The sequence below is a fragment of the Branchiostoma floridae genome, chromosome 5, assembly GCF_000003815.2.
Source record: "Branchiostoma floridae strain S238N-H82 chromosome 5, Bfl_VNyyK, whole genome shotgun sequence".
NCBI lineage: Eukaryota > Metazoa > Chordata > Leptocardii > Amphioxiformes > Branchiostomatidae > Branchiostoma > Branchiostoma floridae.
In genome coordinates, this window is record NC_049983.1 from 17,885,082 (window position 1) to 17,903,217 (window position 18,136).

Genomic DNA, 18,136 nt, shown 5'->3' on the forward strand with positions numbered 1-18,136 from the left:
TCACACCATTATCACATCAGTTCTTCAATGTGCATGGCTTTTGTCCACCTGAATGAATTTGGTCCAGTAGTGCAATGAATTAATTTTGCTGATATAAACAATGTGTACTTGATGCCCCCAGCTTCCACTGGATGGTCTGAGGCTGGACCTTGACCCCGCCATAGTGAAAGGACGCACCAAGGACGTCATTGGCTTCCTCAGTCAGAGGCTCAAACAGGTAAAATCATATCGTTGTCTAAAAGCGGAACTCAGAGAAATTACATTGCTTGTTTGCTTGTAGAATTTTTTATGCATTTTATTATTACCTCCTAAGTGTTAAAGAGAACTATTTTAGTAACAAGTCAAAATTAGTTATCATCCAATTGCTTATCAGACGGCCCTATTATCATCCAAGTGCCCAAGAGGCCACCCCAGAGGGTGATGTGGACATCCGATCTTCAACACACTCAAAGACCTGGGTCTTCAGAACCGAGGAGGTAGTACCAACCAGGCGTGAATTGTTAGTGTCTGTAGCCAACATGCACCAGACTATGATGCCTGTGAATGATTAATTGAATTGCTTATTATTAACCGTGTGTTCATTGCCATCCCACCCTGCCAGGCTGTGCCCCACTACCGTATGAAGCTGATGTTGGTGGGGTTTGGGGGGAGGGGGAAGTCCACTCTGCTGAGGCAGCTGCAGAAGATCAAGGGTGACCCCAGGTTCAACACTGCTACCATAGGAGTGCTGGTCAAGGACTGGAAGTAAGTTATTTGTTATAGTCATTTCTACAAAGTTTAGTAAGTCAAACTTTAATACATGAAGACAAGATTTCAAAACACCAGTAGTAGGCGAATACTCAGCCAAAGACTCAGTCATTTTGGAATTATTTTTTATGCTGCAAAATAGATTACTGTAAGAAGAAGCTGTGATAAGGTATTGATAATTCAACCTAAAGTAAACTGTAAGGCATGTCATGATGAAAACTTGTATCAGTGTACTAATGTTCGCAAAGATGTATTTCAAAAGTCTTTTTATTCAATATTTAAGGTTCTTTCTGCTGCCTGAAGCTATGATCAATGCAAATTTGATGCCCAAAGGTTACCTTAGAATAGCCTGGGTACCATCCTGTTTCTGATGGAGCTCCTTGCACTCGCTGCCCTAACAAGATTTTGCAGTGAGCCCCTTTAGAAATACAATGGTACCCAGGCTAACCTTAGAAGGCTCAAGGTTAATTTGTAGGATTGTGTACAATGATTCCAAAAAATTGACTGGTAGCTCAAGATATTGTTATCATGATGATATTCAAGTCATGTTTGTTCAATGCCTAACATCAAGAAATATTCTAATCCTAAAGAACTACTTCTATGTCCCAGGATCCCAGTGAAGAAGGGCAGGAGTAAGACCCACACCTACACCCTGAGTACCTGGGACTTTGCTGGACAGGAGGAGTTCTACTCAACTCACCAGTGTTTCCTGTCTTCCCGCTCCCTCTACCTGGTTAGTAAGGAACTGCACCTTTTTTCCCACACACATCACATAATCACAGTTGACTTTCACATTCATGGTGTACTTTTCGTAATAAAAAGAAAATATTGTTTGATTATGATTCTGTTCATACCAGGATGTGTAAATGAGAATTCGCCAAAGCACAGGGATTAATCCTGATTTTTTAATTCACGTATACATGAAAGATCTAAATCAGGCTCCGAATTTTCAGATTCTGGTTGTTTATACCTGAATCCTGGTATGATCAAACAAGGTATTTCCCATCATGGAAAGTGGAGAACAATCCTGTTCCTACATTCTAAATTCCTTTAGTTTCAAAACTTTTACAATAATTACTGCAACTACGCTTGTTGTTCAGTGGAAAATCTGCCCAAGGCTATGGAGGATAGGGATGGATGGAGGGAAAGTGTCATGTTCATCCGTGCAACTAGCATGACTGGATGATGATGACTACAGACACTGTATACCTCCTACAATTGACAGTTGTTCATAACGTGTGTGCTTACCCATGTTTTTCAACACCACAGGTGGTGTATGACTTGAGCAGGGGCCCAAAGGAGGTGGAGAGTTTGAGGCCGTGGCTGTTGAACATCCAGGCGCGCGCTCCCAACTGTCCCGTCATCGTGGTTGGCACCCACAAGGATCGCATCAAGAGGGAGGAGGCAGACACCATCATCCTGGAGATGAGACACAGGGTTCAGACACTGTGTACCACACCTGGTCAGTACTCACACACTGTGTACCACACCTGGTCAGTACTCACACACTGTACCACACCTGGTCAGTACTCACACACTGTGTACCACACCTGATCAGTACTCACACACTGTGTACCACACCTGGTCAGTACTCACACACTGTACCACACCTGGTCAGTACTCACACACTGTGTACCACACCTGGTCAGTATCAGACACTGTGTACCACACCTGGTCAGTATCAGACACTGTGTACCACGCCTGGTCAGTACTCACACACTGTGTATCACACCTGGTCAGTACTCACACACTGTGTATCACACCTGGTCAGTAACTCAAACACTGTGTACCACACCTGGTCAGTAACTCCGACACTGTACCACACCTGGTCAGTAACTCAAACACTGTGTACCACACCTGGTCAGTACTCAGCCATGTGTACCATACAAACTGTACCTGGTCAGTACTCAGACACTGTGTACCATACCTAGTCGACAAAAAATGACCAGATTACATCGGCAGGGTTTACATGTTTTGGCACTTATCAGTCCAAGAGCGAAGTAGAGTAGAGTACTGGTACCCACCGCTAGCAACGAATTTTTATAAGGCAAGACCCATTTGAATTGTACAATGCAGTTACAGAACGCATTGTATGTTTGTTGCTGGTTTGTCAGTAACAGATAAATGTATAATTTTTTTGTGCTGAAAAAACCAATGAACAAGTCTTGGAATAGATTCATACACTGGTAATCATTGTGAATGTTCTTTTTTATTTCCATTTCGTTAGGTTTCCCAGAGATCAAGGGTTATTCAGAAGTTTCCTGCATCAAGGAGAGCCCAGCCATGGAGGACCTGAGGAAACAGATCATCACCGTCATCGACAAGTAGGTCAACAATCATTGCCTATGTCTTGCAATTATAATGTGCAATAACTTTTGTAATCTGTAAAAAAAACATTATGTTTCTTATGATTGCCATAGATTGAATTATAAGAGCTTAATGTCTATGGGGACTCAAACTTCAGTGTTATCCATCTCCTTACATATGTAGTCCTGCTGGTCTGTCAATCAAGTGCTGATTTACATATTCTTTGCCCTTCCACAGTTTCAAGGTGAAAGCTCAGCCTGTGATGGTGCTGGATGACCTGGTGACAGAGGAGGCCCAGATCTGTCAATCATAGCTAATTTGCATATCGTTTGTCCTTCTGCAGTTTTAAGGTGAAAGGCCAGCATGTGATGGGGCAGATGATCCCCCACAGCTACATGCTGCTGGAGGACCTGGTGACTGAGGAGGCGCAGAGTCTGTCAATCATAGCTAATTTGCATATTGTGTTCCAGTTTCAAGGTGAAAGGCCAGCCCGTCATGGGGCAGATGATCCCCCACAGCTACATGTTGCTGGAGGACCTGGTGACGGAGGAGGCCCAGAGTCTGAAGGCAGGCCTGCCTGTCATCAGGCACAGTCGGCTGCTGGAGCTGGTGAAGGAGGCCAACCTGCAGCTGGATGAGGAGGAGCTCTCACAGGTGGGGCCTCGAAGAGTCAGGAATCCATCTATTACTTTTTTTTCTTTGGTACAGTAAAAAAATTCCCCTCTGAAAAAGGAAAATCTGTATCTGTATGCATGGGGGAGTGAGATGTTGCACAGGTTTCGGGCCACAACATCCTTTCAGCGGGGCACACCCCGTGGCGCCACCCTGCCTGCTTAAGGTTGAAGTCTAGTAGGGTTCTGGTGGGGTACTCCGGAGGAAGACAGAGGACGTGCATATACCAACAGACCTGGCTGCAAAGCAGGATGCAGGAAGTTGCCGGGTTAGATCTTGAAGTTCACTCGCGCCAACGGATGCCTGTGATCCTCCTCAGAGCTCTGCTGTCAAAGCCTCCCTCCCCACACAAAAAGACATCACATCTATATTTTTGTATAAGATTGATTCCTGACTATTTGCCCCTCCAGGCTGTGAGGTTCCTGCATGAGTCCGGAGTCCTGCTGCACTATGATGACCCCGCCCTCCAGCTGAAGGACCTGTACTTCATCGACCCGGAGTGGCTCTGTCAGATGATGGCTCAGGTGGGTGAGCAAAACTAGACACAGTCAACCTACATTTTGTATCAAGTGTCATTTGAATTTTGAGTGTCTACTGGTAGATCGATAGGCCATGTTTATACCTTTAGTATAATGTAATTGTCCCTGATGCTTACAGGATAAGATACTAGATGTTTCTTTCATGCTGCTTTTAAATTCCATGTAGATTTAGCATTTAGATTCCATATATTTACACACGTATTCAGCAATGCTTTGACAGAGTGACATTGAGATGTCTCACCTTAAGTTTGTTGAGTGCAGATTTCATAAAACACAATCATCGTGATTGACAGATATCATGATATGATTGACGTCTGATTCACCTCAGGTGGTGACAGTACGGGAGGGAAACCCCTTCGTCAACAACAAGGGAATCCTGAAGAAGTCCGACGTGCGGAACCTGTTCAAGGGAGGAGCGTTCCCCCCGGAGCTGATCCCTCAGTACCTCAGGCTGCTGGAGAAGTAGGGCTCACTGGATGATTGACAGTTTATGCAGATGACTGTAGAAATATTGTTGTAATACTGTAAATAAATTTACTTTCGTGATGGTTTTATTTTGCTGGAAAAACATATTGTGTGTTTAAAGTTCCGTTGTCATGATTTTGCAATGAATGGTACATGGAATTCATTTATTTGTTAACGCATTACCGGGTAAAAAGAATTGTCTTGAAGTAAAGTCAAATCTGGTCTCAACAACTACACAAGGGACTGAGGAAAAATGGTTTGTGAGGGGCAGTGGTTGCTCTCAACAAATTTGTTGGTTGGTAAGGAAAAAATTACATTTTACACATTCCATTATATGCTCTTTGATTCCCAGGAACCTTTTGGATTCCCACTGTTTTTCCTCATATATGGAGCAATCATCATCAATTTTGGTTGTTGATCAGGGCTTGGAGACAAAAAGTGGCTGTAGGTTGGATAAGACAGAAAAAAATCAGGATTAATATTTCCTTGCTGCAGGTTTGAGATTGCCCTCCCACAGACAGAGGAGGAGCTGCTGATCCCCTGCAGACTGCCGTTCGTCCAGCCCCCGATCGACAAGACGGCGTGGTTCACTGGCCACGTGTACCGGCAGTACGTCATGCCGTACATCCCCATCGGCTACTGGTCACGACTCATCACCAGACTCATGGTCTTCTCCATGTATCTTAAGGTATGGGGATGGTCATTGGTTTTGTCAAGAGTATATTACGCAGTATGTTGCAACACTGAACTGCTTCACAAGAAAAACTCGTGGATATCGTATGTTAAGATTATTTATAAATTTTATGTTTACTACTTGTGATTATAGTTTGAAACACAATTGTTTTCTAGGGTGACCTGAATAGCAATGACAGAGAAGAGAATGCTTTTAAAAGTTGAGAATGACTTTTTGTGATCTTAATTGCCTGACACTGTTAGCCTGGGCATCATCCTCTATAGGAACTGCTGGCTAAATATTGAATTTGCTTCCTAAACACAGGTTAGAAAGCAAAAAGACAGAGGATGGTACCCAGGCTATGACACTGTATGCTTTGGCTTGAGAAACAAGTGCTTAAAATTGGGATAAAATAAGATTTGGACCTTTATTATCAATACAGTTAAATGTTGTTTCCCTTCTTTCCCAAGACTGGCTTCTTCCCTCCAACAGGAGTACTTTTAAAAGTTAGGAATGGCTTTTTCTGATCTTTATTGTATCACACTGTATGATTCGGGGAAAAAAACAGTTGCTTAAAGTTAGGATAAGATTATCTTTATTACGATTATTTAGAAACAAGTGCTTATAATTGAGATAAGACTTGGACCTTCATTATCAAGATTATCTTTATTATTAAGACAATTGATACATCGTATATCTTGTTTCCCTTCTCTCCCCAGACTGGCCCCCTCCCCCCGCTCCAGCAGGAGTACTGGCGGGAGGGGATCTACGTCTTCTGGTCCACTCAGGAGTACTTCCTGGTCAAGAGAATCAAGGGGGAGAAGAACTCCATGGACATCACTGTGCCAGCAACTAGGTATGGAACACTGATGTAGATCTGAATGCCACAATTTGAGCATTTTAAAAAACTTTTTCTGTTACATGATGTAATTCTGTGGATCATGACAGATATAACTTAGACTTAAAAATACCATAGAATACACATGACAAATATGAAACATCTTGTAACATGTTATGAGTGTCCTTCAGACAATGTGGGTCACAATATAGAATTGATAGCTGCTATTTTCAAAGGCAAACATACTCTGCATAGAAAAATAAGGAATAATCATGTTTTCTTCCTTCAAATCAGGTTTAAAGGACTTAAAACTGCATCTATTTATTAGAGTATCTTAATGATCGTGTAATGGTTACCCCCCAGACAAGGCAGCCGACTGCTTGGCCACGTTGTTGACCTTGTGGATGACCTTATCGAGGAGTGGTTCCCGGGACTGTGCGAGATCGACCCGGTGTCAGGACAGACACTGGTTCAGCGCCAGGTGCCGTGCGTCCTGTGCGAGACGGACCCGCCCCACGTCTTCACTCTGCCAGAGATCCTGGTCATGTCCGACAGAGATGACATCATTTTCTGTCCCAACCATGACATGCCCGTGCCCCTGCACAAACTGGTAGGGTCACAGATGAGAAACTTGATATGAACCAAATATACCTGTTGTTTTCAATATTATGTCCAGCAATACATGTAGTTTCAAATCCTTTTGTTTGCATGCAATGTCATACAAGGGTGTACGTAGATGCAATATTGTGCAATGTCACATCAATGGCAGGAGACGTAAATACCAATTTTATCTGTAGCTGCACTTATATCATACGTCCGTGTTCATTGGCTTTGAAGTATCCATAACTATGTGAGCTGAATCAACCCAAAGTTATAGGCCACATTTCCCTGGCATGTAAAAATTTTACTGACTATACCTAATGGACAAATATGTGTTAGGAGATGTGATTTTCAGGTAGCTCTATGTTGAAAGTTGTCAAACATAGTTCACCAAAAATGTTAACCTTTTTAACTGTACAAAAAGTGTTCCAGAGCATTGTTCAAAATGTAGCCTGCTGAAGGTTGAATCCAAAACACAAAGATAAACTGTTCCTTGACCTCCCCCAGGCCCCAGATGTGATGCTGAGTGACCTTGACAGCAGGTACCAGCTGCAGGAGGACAAGTTCAAGTTGGAGCAGATCCCGGAGAACGAGCTCGGTGACGGCAGCTTTGGGAACGTGTACAGGGCTAGCTACAAGAACATGGTAGACTTTACGATCTTATTGTCTTATCTTGAATTTTTGAAAAGTACATGTACAGTCAAACCTGTCATAATCGCTTCAGTCACTTCACTGGGATACTTGTGATGCTAAAAGCTGTGTTGTTATGCCTCTGTTTATGCCTTAGACTAAACTTTTTGGTGAGACCTTTAAACACTGTACTAGTTCTCTTTACATGTAGGCAATAAAAAGACTGTCACAGTGATAGCATTCCATATTTTGTGATATTGTACATTGATCAACTGATAGAATTACATTAACTAGATGCATTCGTTAATAGAAGTTAATGGAAAAAGTCTTCAATCAGTGACTCTTGAAAACATGTAAAACATGTACCTCCAAGTAATAGTCATTGATTGAAGAAGTTTTCTATTAACATACTGATATGTGTCTGATGAACCTCTTCAATGATAAATGCATTTGATATTATGTAACATCATTATTTTCCCAATGCTCCAGGATGTAGCAGTGAAGGTGTTCAGTAAGGTGGGAGAGGACCACCCCCACCGGATGCTGCGTCAGGAGGTGACCATCCTCACCAGACTGCAGCACATCAGTGTCATCTCACTCCTGGCTGTGGGGATCAGGCCACGCCTACTGGTGCTGGAGCTCGCACCCATGGGCTCACTCACCTCGCACCTCTGCAAGAAGATGAGCAGAGGTCTGCAGCAGAGGATAGCCATGCAGGTGGGTATGGGTTGATAGGTTGATGGTCTAGGTTAAATAATTATTAACTTGCCTATCATTAATGAGCTTGGAAGCGTGGTGTGAAGACTAGCCCACTGCTGCCCACCCCTGTGTCAAGGACAAATGCTGGATATTACTATGTTAGAACTGATACCAGGGGTCACTGACCTCACATCTATTCAAGAAGATGAGCAGAGGTCTGCAGCAGAGAATAGCCATGCAGGTGGGCTGGTTAATAGCTTGAATAGGTTAATCGTTTTGGTACATTATGGTCCAAACTTATCATTACAAATGAGTGTGTTAGAAGTGGTACCCATGCTGTCAATGACTTTGCATCTCTGCAAGAAGATGAGCAGAGGTCTGCAGCAGAGGATAGCCATGCAGGTGGGGTGGTTGATGGCTTATTAAGCTCATTAGTGTTAGAACTGGCACCCACAAAGATGAGTTAGAACTGATACCATGGGGTCACTGACCTCAAAACCTCTTGAGGAAGATGAGCAGAGGTCAACAATGAAGGAAAGATAATGCATGCAGGTGATTTGGTTAATCCGTTGATAGCTGATTCAGAAAGTTATTTGATGACTTCTGGTTAAGCATATTATTAATGGTTTAGTCAATCTACAGTGCACTTACAGAATCTGTTATTGCTGAGCTAATTAGATGAATTGCAGCAATTTTCCACTATAGCTTTATATTCTATTGACATATCTATCGAGGAAATTTGTCCAACCGTTCACTGAAGAGTTTACAAGTTACATGTATGTATCATCATCTTAATGAGCGTAAGCTTAAATACACAATGTATCTCCTCAACTTTTGTACATGACATTGTGTTTAGATTGCAGAGGGCCTGATGTTCCTGCACACCAACATGATCATCTACCGAGACCTGAAACCAGACAACATCCTCATCTTCTCCATCGCACAGAATAGTCCGGTAATTCTTTTATTTTTTTCTATGATAAAAGCCCAGTTTGTCTAGCTCTGTTTCATAATACAGTCTTGATATCCTGCCTAAAGACTGTAATGACAATATTGACATTTTATAGTGGTTTTACAGTAGTTTTTTTTGCGATGACTACTTCACCATGAATTTGAGACCGGTGTTTCCGTTACTGTACAGTATGTGGCTATAGCAATTCCTGAACATAAAGTCACCACAAACACTCCATTTTCTCCCTACTTCTCACTTCAAACTTTAAGGCATTTGTAGTGAACATTTATATAAGTCCATTCCCATTGACACAAGCATTAAGAATCCTGTATAATGTGTAATCTGCTACAGTTTGCCTGTGACATGCACAATAGTAAACATTTTTGTTTGTTTGAGGTTTCCATAATTTGTGTGTCATTGCAGGTCAATGCTAAAATCTCAGATTACGGCATCTCCAAGTTTGCGACCCTGCTGGGTCTGACAGCTCCTGAGGGCACGCCTGGTTACCGGGCTCCAGAAGTGGCACGTGGGGACACGGCTTACAACAACAAGGTGGGAGATTTCATAGTCTTTTATCATTTGGACAGTCTTGAAATGTTTTTAAAGTGAAAAAAATGGGTACCAAAAGCAACAGATGAGGGGGATGATCTCCAAAGCAGATGTTGGGTGGCTTTAATTTCTGGAAGTCTACTTCCTAGGAGTAGTAGTTATGGACTCCCAGAAAAGCTGACACATCATAAAATGGTGCAATTTTCTACCCCAGCATCTGCTTGGAGATTAGTGTTTGCATGTAAAAAAATGTTCCTGACTACCCCTTTTGGATTTCTAAAATTACTAGTCCTTTGGAATATATCTCATGGCAGGGCGTTGTTGCTCTCTCTAAGGAACCCCTCCCTTGAACTTCTCTATATCACGGGTCTTTAAAGGTAATGATGAGAATGATGTAACGTTTTCTTCAGTTGTAGCTGTGTGACCTTTGACTGTTGGTATCCTACTTAACGGTCACGTGGTCAGAGCACATGAAATTGACTTGTTATTTCTTAAATCAACCAAATGTTATTAAGTTTAGTATCTAGCTCAACAGTTTAAAAATGTAACCCTAGTTTACTGTGTGTACAGGTGGACCTGTTCTCCTTTGGCATCCTGCTGTTTGAGCTGGTGACTGGCAGGAAGCCGTTCGAGGACCTGCACTTCAGGGGGGAGCTGGACGAGGCCATCATCAAGGTATCTGTTTCATTGGTCTTTATTAGTGTATTAGACTGATTGTGGTTCTTCGAATAAAGAACAAAAATTAAGTACTTTGAATCTAGGTTTATGACACTGACCTTTATGATATTTGTTAAGTTGTTAATACTATGTAGAATGAATGGGATGGCAAAACAGTAACTGTTGTTGAAGTTGTATTAGCTAACTGTGTTGATCAAACTTTGGTATGATAGCATGAATAACAGATGGACACTGTCATGATGCACTGAGTGTATATTATCCTCCACCACCTCCCCATCCCCAGGGCCGCCCGCTGGACCCAATCACCAGTTGCGGCAGCGCCCCCTGGCCTGACGTGCAGGACCTGATCACCCACTGCATGCAGCCCATCCCCGACGACAGGCCCACTGCAGCCGAGGTGTTCGCACGGCTCAGCAGCGGGGAGCTGCTGTGTCTGAGGAGGAACGTGCCGCTGGGGAAGGGCCTGTCTCCGGAGTGTATCGCTATCAGGGTGGGTGGAACTATGAAATGAATGGGGCTGCTTCATAATAAAACTTCATGAACAGCTTATATGCCAGAGAATTATGTATTGATTTTATTAGTACTTTCTTTTTCCGAAAAAGGAAAATGAAACAGATTCCATCAGTTTTAAATTTAAAACCAAAGACCAAAAATGGGGGCACATCCCAGTTTATTTCTGGTCTCAATTCAAGGCTGCACACCTGAAACTCTTGTATCTAGTGGCTGTTTATCCCTTTGTTCAAGTGTTGTAATTTTTCAAAACTTAATTCCCATCTGGGTTTCTTACAAGCTGCTTCCCAATCAGACACAGACAAAATGTAGCATGTTCAAAAACTTGTTTTTCCCATCTTTTGAAAATATATGGCATCTTTCAACATCATACAGTGTGCATGATATACAATCCTTAATACTTGTCAACACTAGTTGCTCCCAAGGTGTTTCACACCCTTTACAGTTTGGGATAAAAATACAATAAAGTATCAGAAATCTTCTTTAAATGGAAACTTAAGGCACATTTATTTTAATAGACTAAGTACATTGTAGTGTGTGAATACTATTGTATATAGGAAGGCTTCTTAAAGCTAAGACTTTGGAATGAAGTATCTTTGCGAAACTTAAGGCACATTAATAGACTAAGTACATTGTAGTGTGTGAATACTATTGTACATAGGAAGGCTTCTTAAAGCTAAGACTTTGGAATGACTTAAGGCACATCAATAGACTAAGTACATTGTACTGTGTGAATACTATTGTATATACTATTAGGAAGGCTTCTTAAAGCTAAGACTTTGGAATGAAGTATCTTTGCAGACTTTTCCTTTTGGCCCAGCTGCCATCCGCTAGTGCTCTTTTCCTGAGAATCTTGTAGATATGCACCACAAGAGAAGGAAAGAGTCGGAGGAAGTATTTGTCATCCACTAGCTCTTGCAGTTCCTCTGACAGTTCCTGGTAGTGTTGCCGAACATTCCGTATCAAACGTAACAGATCTCCTACTGACTGGTTATAGGGCCGTGTACTTTCAGTCAGTAGCTTTTCGTCAACTTTGTTTTTCCAGTCCCCAACACATGTACAGGTCTTGTTACATTTGTTATTGATTGCCCACAAGGTACTAGAGTTGTCTTTCCCACTAGCCACTTCAGGTTGATTTCCTACCCTCTCAAGGAACTCCATCCTTTTTCCATTATTCCATTGTTCGAGGAAGGGATGGTTAAGTATCTGATTGACATCAGGCCTATAAGCAGAGTTATCTTCTAGCATCCATTCTATCATGTCTCTCGCTTCTTGATCATCAATTAGAGGTAGGCCAGTGGGTTGACCCATCTTGATGTTCTCCTCCACAATATGGGGCTGGTCCAGTTCACCATATGGATGCAGTCCACCACTCAGAACAAAGTAGACCAGCATGCCTGTAGCCTGGATGTCTGACTCCTTTGAACATGTAGAATAACAAAGGGATTCTTTGGCCTTCCAACAAGGTGTACCTTCATTGTAGTCCTGGATAGGCACTTCCTTCTGCAGAATGTTACTGTTGCCAAAGCCTGTCAGCTTCACACATAGTTTTGCATTAAGCACAACATTTGCAGGGCAGAGATCCCTGTGTAAGATGGGTCTTGGCCCTTCATGCAATGACTGTAGTCCCTCAACTATCTGATGAATTATCAGACGTGCCTTACTATGGAGCTCATTTTGCTCTTTCAGAAGTTGCACATACTCCTGTAGTGTGTGCTCTGGAAGTTCCAAGGCCAGATACCTGTACATCTTTTCCCGAGCATAATGGTAGTGCCTGATAATGTGTTCTCTGTTGCCTTGAATGGCTAGAATAGAAAGTTCCTGTTTACATTTCCTGACACTGTCAGCATTTGTCCTGTCAAACTGCTTTACTGCCACTGCTCCTTTACCATCCATGATGCCCAGATATGTATTAATTCCCTCCCTCTTATCAGTTCTGAGACAGAACTCTTTGTCAGTACACATGCGCAAGGGGCCTACGATCTTGCATTGTTCAGACTTCATCGAGGACAATTCTTTCAACTTCGAGCCCCATGTTGCGCTCTTCCACCATTTTGTGTGGTCTGTGTTGGTACCAATTACTGTAAAATTGGTTGATTCTTCTGTAGAGTCATGGACCTTGCCTTTCTTGGTTACTTGTTTTTCTCTCTCTATCTGCCATGGCCTTAACTTGTGTATGTTGTGATGTAACATGCATTGGCATAATACCGGTAGTAAGACTTATACCGGTAGATTCAAAATACTGGAACTTAAAGAGATCTACACATGCAACAATAGTTATTTCTGAGCTGTGCACACTTCAGACATCTAGGTGTCCAATACATCATTTACAAAGCATCGATAACAATGCATTCGAAGACAACAAGGCCAAAAGTTTTCAGTATCTTTTTCGGGGTACGCAGCTCGTCGTGGGACGAACACACTGTCACATTCATTGCCAAATTTATAGATCATAATTACACATGCTCACGGCACAAGACGAACATGATTCAACAACAATCTTGAATTTCTGTTGGTGACCTACAACTCATGTAAAAGTGTGAAGAACCGTTGCATAATAGCCCGGATCTACGACTGAATGGGCAAAATTGAACGTACGCAGCCATTTTCCCGCCATTTTTATATCTACGCTAGCAGTGAAGTGTTACGTCATAGCGGTTGTGACGGACAGAAGTTAAATGAAAATTCTTGACAGTATACGTCCGTTTTCTCATGACATTTTGTATGCTCATGCAGGTTTATGTTTTATGCATTTACTGACAGAAAATGAAGGAACATGGAGGATGTATAAATGTACATAGCGGCAGTTAATTGTGCCGTGTTTCTTCCTACCGGTATTTTTTACCCCCTCCCAACCACGCGCCCGTTCGCCGTGTAATTCCGCGGCGTGTTACAATTACAATATTAAGCTTTAAGCAGGACAAGAGTGGCAGAAAAGTTACACAGAAGAAGTGGCAAGGGTAACCTATAACAGCAACATGTAACTGGAGAAAATGATGCGTTGACAATGTGTCAAATCAGTATGGCTAGAGAAATCGTCGTAAACGTACCGGTATTATGATAATAGATGTTAGATCTTCCAATGTTTTCTTCAATATTTTTTGGATGTCCATGGGTATAGCTGTGAAGTTGGTTTGCCTGGGCACCTGGAGCTCTATGTGCTTGAATGGAATACTGAACTGCATCACAGCTGTGCTGCATTTACTGGTATATTTGGATGCAAGTCGAGCAAGTTTGCGAAGATGCTCCCAACGTTTATAGTTTAGAGCATCAGTCATTAGAGAGATGTATTCACAACAGTCCTCACATTCGGAGACCAAAGACTTCCCTGTTTCTGATTGGTTTAAGGAATTTACCTCAGACTCTTGCCTGTTTTGAGCATTTTCACCTGTTGCAATCATCAGATCAAGTTCGGTCTCAACGATTGCACCTAGATTTTGCTCTCCACTTTCCTCACAACCTGGGTCCATTTGAGAAATACCATGGCCATTAGGTGTACAATGTATATTTTGTTTCTTTGGCACTGAAACGTCAGCTTTAGCAACTCCACTAGCTGCGTTTGTAGACAGGTCGTTGTCCTTCAGCACAGAAGCAACTGACCTTGATTGTTTTCGTGCTTTTGGTTTTGTTGTTTCTTGGGATGGTCTGAATTGTGTACTTCCAAACTCAGCTGGGTCAGGCTCTTCTGCTGCAGCTGCAGGTTGGGATTGGTCTGCCCAGGTGGCACACAACTCTACCCACTTCTCCTGGAAGTCTCGCAGAGTCTTCTTCCAAGATTTTTGCTTTTTTTGCGATGGGCTTTGACTCTCAGCTTGTACCACTTTTGCAAACTTCTGAAATTCACCACTGAACTGTGGATCCATGATATCTGAAGGGCACTGACAGATGTACTGGCTAGTTTCTTCAACTTTTGTGCTTAGATCCTCCCAATGTTTGTCTCGTATGGCACTGTTCAGTTCTTGAATCTTGGAAGTGACATTCTGCATAAAGTCTTCTGTTACAGGATTTCTTTGCAGTCTTGGAAATGATTGTTCCATCTCAGAAACTTGCTTTACTTTTGATTTATTGTCAGATGCCATATTGTGTTGAATGTACTTGTAGATGTCATATATCTGTAGACTATTCGGATTAGTTTTGGACAGTTCATCAGACACAGTTTGATAATGTTTCACAGGTTTTAAGAAATGAAAGTTCTTGGGTTCTCTAAGGTACCATACAATATCTATCAGGGAGGTAGGGCTGGTGCACTGTAGGGGAGGGCGATTGAAATTTTTTGTGGCTTGGGGGGAGGGCCATCGGAAAAAATACCGCCCAAAGTGCTGGCTATTTTGTTAAAGAAATTCCATACACTTAGCTTAGTCTACCAGCAAAATTTGCCCCAAGATGCAAGAAAGGGCATTTCAGAGGGTCAGGATTTCAAAATTTTCCTGGGGTCAACGGACTTGTCCGACGCCTTTGGTGTAATTGGACATGGGGTAACTATGTTCTGTCTGTTCCTTTGGCATAACACACCAGCTGTAACCCTTGTGAATTTTCCCATAGAAATGTCAATAGGCTCAGCTTAGTACGTCAACAAAATTTGCCCCTAAAAATTAAGGAAATAGCATTTCAGAGGGTCAAGATTTAAACATTTTCATGGGGGAGCATGCACTTGGAGCCCCTAAGATTGTAGCACCTTCAAATTCAGAACTCTACACTTTACATGTTATCGAAATGAAAAGTTGGTTGTTCTATTCAAGTTATAACCGGCCTAATAACCGCCATTGAAATTTGTTTAATTAAAGGGGGATGGAGATATGGAAATGACTTGGAAAATTAGGGGGAGGGCCATGGAAAAATTTTTATGGGTGGGGAGAGGGCCATTGAAAAAAATTTGGACACAGGGGAGGGCCATTGAAAATGTTTTTTACCTGACCCGTTCTGCACCAGCCCTCCCCCCAGTAAATAACGTACAGTTCCTTAAAGCATCATAAGACGGGACAAGATCAGTCGTCAGTTACAGGAAGAAGGTTCTTTGAGTTTTTGATGATCTTGCTGTCAAGCGTTCAGTGGGTACAGAGGATAGCAGCTTGTCAATGAGAGTCTTGTATGAGGGTACCAGCTTACAGCAGTTTTCACTCTTGTGCACCAGATTGAAGAATTCCAATGACTAAGATCCCATCTGAAAGACAAAGAATGTTTAACATTCAAAATAATTGATAAATTTATGTAACTATACTATGTTTACACTAATCTAACGCCACACCAAAATGTCTCACAGCGTTTGCCATGCAGGAGGTCTTGCGCAGCTTGAGTAGTGTCTTTGAGTAGACTAAATTCTTTATCATTCTGCGAAGTCCAAATCTAAAATGACCACTGGTGGTGCCTTAAGAACTACATCTTCTTTGCAGAGTAAGGCCATCATTGCTATTGATGGCCTTGCAGAGAGCATAATTTAGAACGATTGATAAAAAGGAAGGGAGGGGGTCGCCCTGTAGAACACCTGTGTCGATCTTGAAGAAGTCTGTTTCCCCTTCTGGTGTGAGAACTGTGACAGTTGTGTTGTCGTACATTGTACATGATTTTGATTGCGTTTACAATTGGGGGTGGTATGCCATATGCTAAAAGAATTTTAAACAAACAATGAAATATAAGGAAAACCTAAAATGTAACTACACATGTAATAATAAGTGCAAAAGGTAATGACTAAATGGTAAAGTGTTCTAGATAAGTGCAATATGACTGTAGAAAACTAGGAAAAAGTAAATGTTTCACATGGAAGAACATGCAGCCAGTTGAAATTAGTTGGTCGTGCAAAGTTGTCTATTTGGTAAAGAAAGCTTATCCAAACGAGATGCTGTAACAGACTTAATCAATGGTATGAGGTCATTGAACTTTTCTTAATGTAAAGGAAGCCTTTTTTTTGTATGATTTGTACAGTAACTGAAGGTGCATCTCCATCAAAGGTACCTAAAAACCCAAAATCATGAGTCTCATTTTTCTTGTGAGTTACTCACTTCCAAAGTTACATGGCTGCCCCCCTCCCCACTCAGTCTACTTAAGTCTTACCTTTCCAACTGGATTGTTTGGCGATGAAATCAGATGAAGGTGTGCGGACTGTGTGAATAAAATCATGGGCTGCTTTACTTTTGCTAACAGTAATCTGAGACAGGAGGTATTCAATGCCTTCTTCTTGAATTTGTTTCCCCCCCAAATCCAAGATGGCGAGCAGTAACACGCAACCTTCACGTAACCTGTGACGTAACTTTGTAGTGCAGCACGGGAAATATGTCAAAGTTCATTATGAACTGTTTCTTTTACAAGGGTGTAGTACATTGCCCCACTAGTAGGAGTAAATTCGTCCCTCTCCACCACGTTAGTTTCTTTAAGACTCCCAGCGTATTGACCTGTCAAGTACAGAGGGGAGCTTTCTTGCCTAGGACCATCAAGAAATGGAATAGATTACCCAGGCAGTTTCAGTGGACACTTTTGTGTTGCTGGTCTCTTAGTGACTAACCCAACAGTACCCAGTACCTGTATGGCAATGGAACTTGGCATGGACTATGGACTTTGACTATGATACTGGACTATGGACTATTGGATTATTGTAGACTACTATCTTTGTCTAGCATAGAAAGCAGCAGCCAACCCCCAACATACCAAAATAATCAACTATATGATTGCGGGCATCACAGGGAAGAGAAGAATAGTTTCTTTATTTCAAACCATGTTTTTTGTGCTATGTAATGGACATGGCTTTATTAGACAGTTCTGGTTGAAATTCAACCTGCTCCTTTGCTTGAAAACGTCTTTATAGTACTGTTGACTTTTGTAAGATGAGACGTTTGTATGAAGAAATCGTATGTTGACCATAGCACAGACCATTGACAGACAAAAGACTTGACTCTGAAGCAAAAGACCTGACAAAGACCCCATGTTGGTGGACACAGACAAGCATTACACTCAGTCTTCAATGGCAAAGTGCAATCTTGTTGCATAAGAAGGACAACAATGTTGCAGCCCCTTAATAGTTGCACAACATGTACCTAGTATGGTGATGATTAATTCTTGTGAATGTCAGAGCAATGTTCATAGATTTGCCAGCGTATTTCGTGCAATTATCCGGCATTGATGACTTTTTGTCGTGCAGCTAAGCGAAGTCACTAACAATGGAGTGAATGGGAGCCGGTTTGGCATTTGAGGATTCCGTGCTCTGACCAAAGTGTGCAGTTATCTGACATGCAATCAACTGATTTCTACTGTTTTTGAGTACTGTTAAAGAACAGTCAAGTGGATTG

At 42.0% G+C, this 18,136-nt stretch overlaps 2 protein-coding genes across 2 annotated transcripts in view; one reads left to right on the forward strand and one right to left on the reverse strand.

The window, feature by feature from the left end:
* LOC118416238 (leucine-rich repeat serine/threonine-protein kinase 2-like) overlaps positions 1–18,136 on the forward strand; it is a 47,118-nt gene that overhangs the window by 22,260 nt on the left and 6,722 nt on the right. The window contains exons 33-50 of the mRNA XM_035821323.1: positions 21–66; positions 122–217; positions 602–744; positions 1,357–1,480; positions 2,017–2,209; positions 2,975–3,071; positions 3,525–3,708; positions 4,137–4,250; positions 4,594–4,727; positions 5,226–5,418; positions 6,123–6,259; positions 6,605–6,851; positions 7,349–7,486; positions 7,961–8,188; positions 9,027–9,125; positions 9,546–9,674; positions 10,242–10,346; positions 10,633–10,839. Coding sequence (XP_035677216.1) covers positions 21–66; positions 122–217; positions 602–744; positions 1,357–1,480; positions 2,017–2,209; positions 2,975–3,071; positions 3,525–3,708; positions 4,137–4,250; positions 4,594–4,727; positions 5,226–5,418; positions 6,123–6,259; positions 6,605–6,851; positions 7,349–7,486; positions 7,961–8,188; positions 9,027–9,125; positions 9,546–9,674; positions 10,242–10,346; positions 10,633–10,839 — 2,614 coding nt within the window. The remainder of the gene's footprint in view (positions 1–20; positions 67–121; positions 218–601; positions 745–1,356; positions 1,481–2,016; positions 2,210–2,974; positions 3,072–3,524; positions 3,709–4,136; positions 4,251–4,593; positions 4,728–5,225; positions 5,419–6,122; positions 6,260–6,604; positions 6,852–7,348; positions 7,487–7,960; positions 8,189–9,026; positions 9,126–9,545; positions 9,675–10,241; positions 10,347–10,632; positions 10,840–18,136) is intronic.
* Positions 11,169–13,122, reverse strand: LOC118416676 (serine/threonine-protein kinase/endoribonuclease ire-1-like). The gene has a single exon (XM_035821854.1). The coding sequence runs from the start codon at positions 13,050–13,052 to the stop codon at positions 11,631–11,633; it is 1,422 nt and encodes a 473-aa protein (XP_035677747.1). The 5' UTR covers positions 13,053–13,122; the 3' UTR covers positions 11,169–11,630.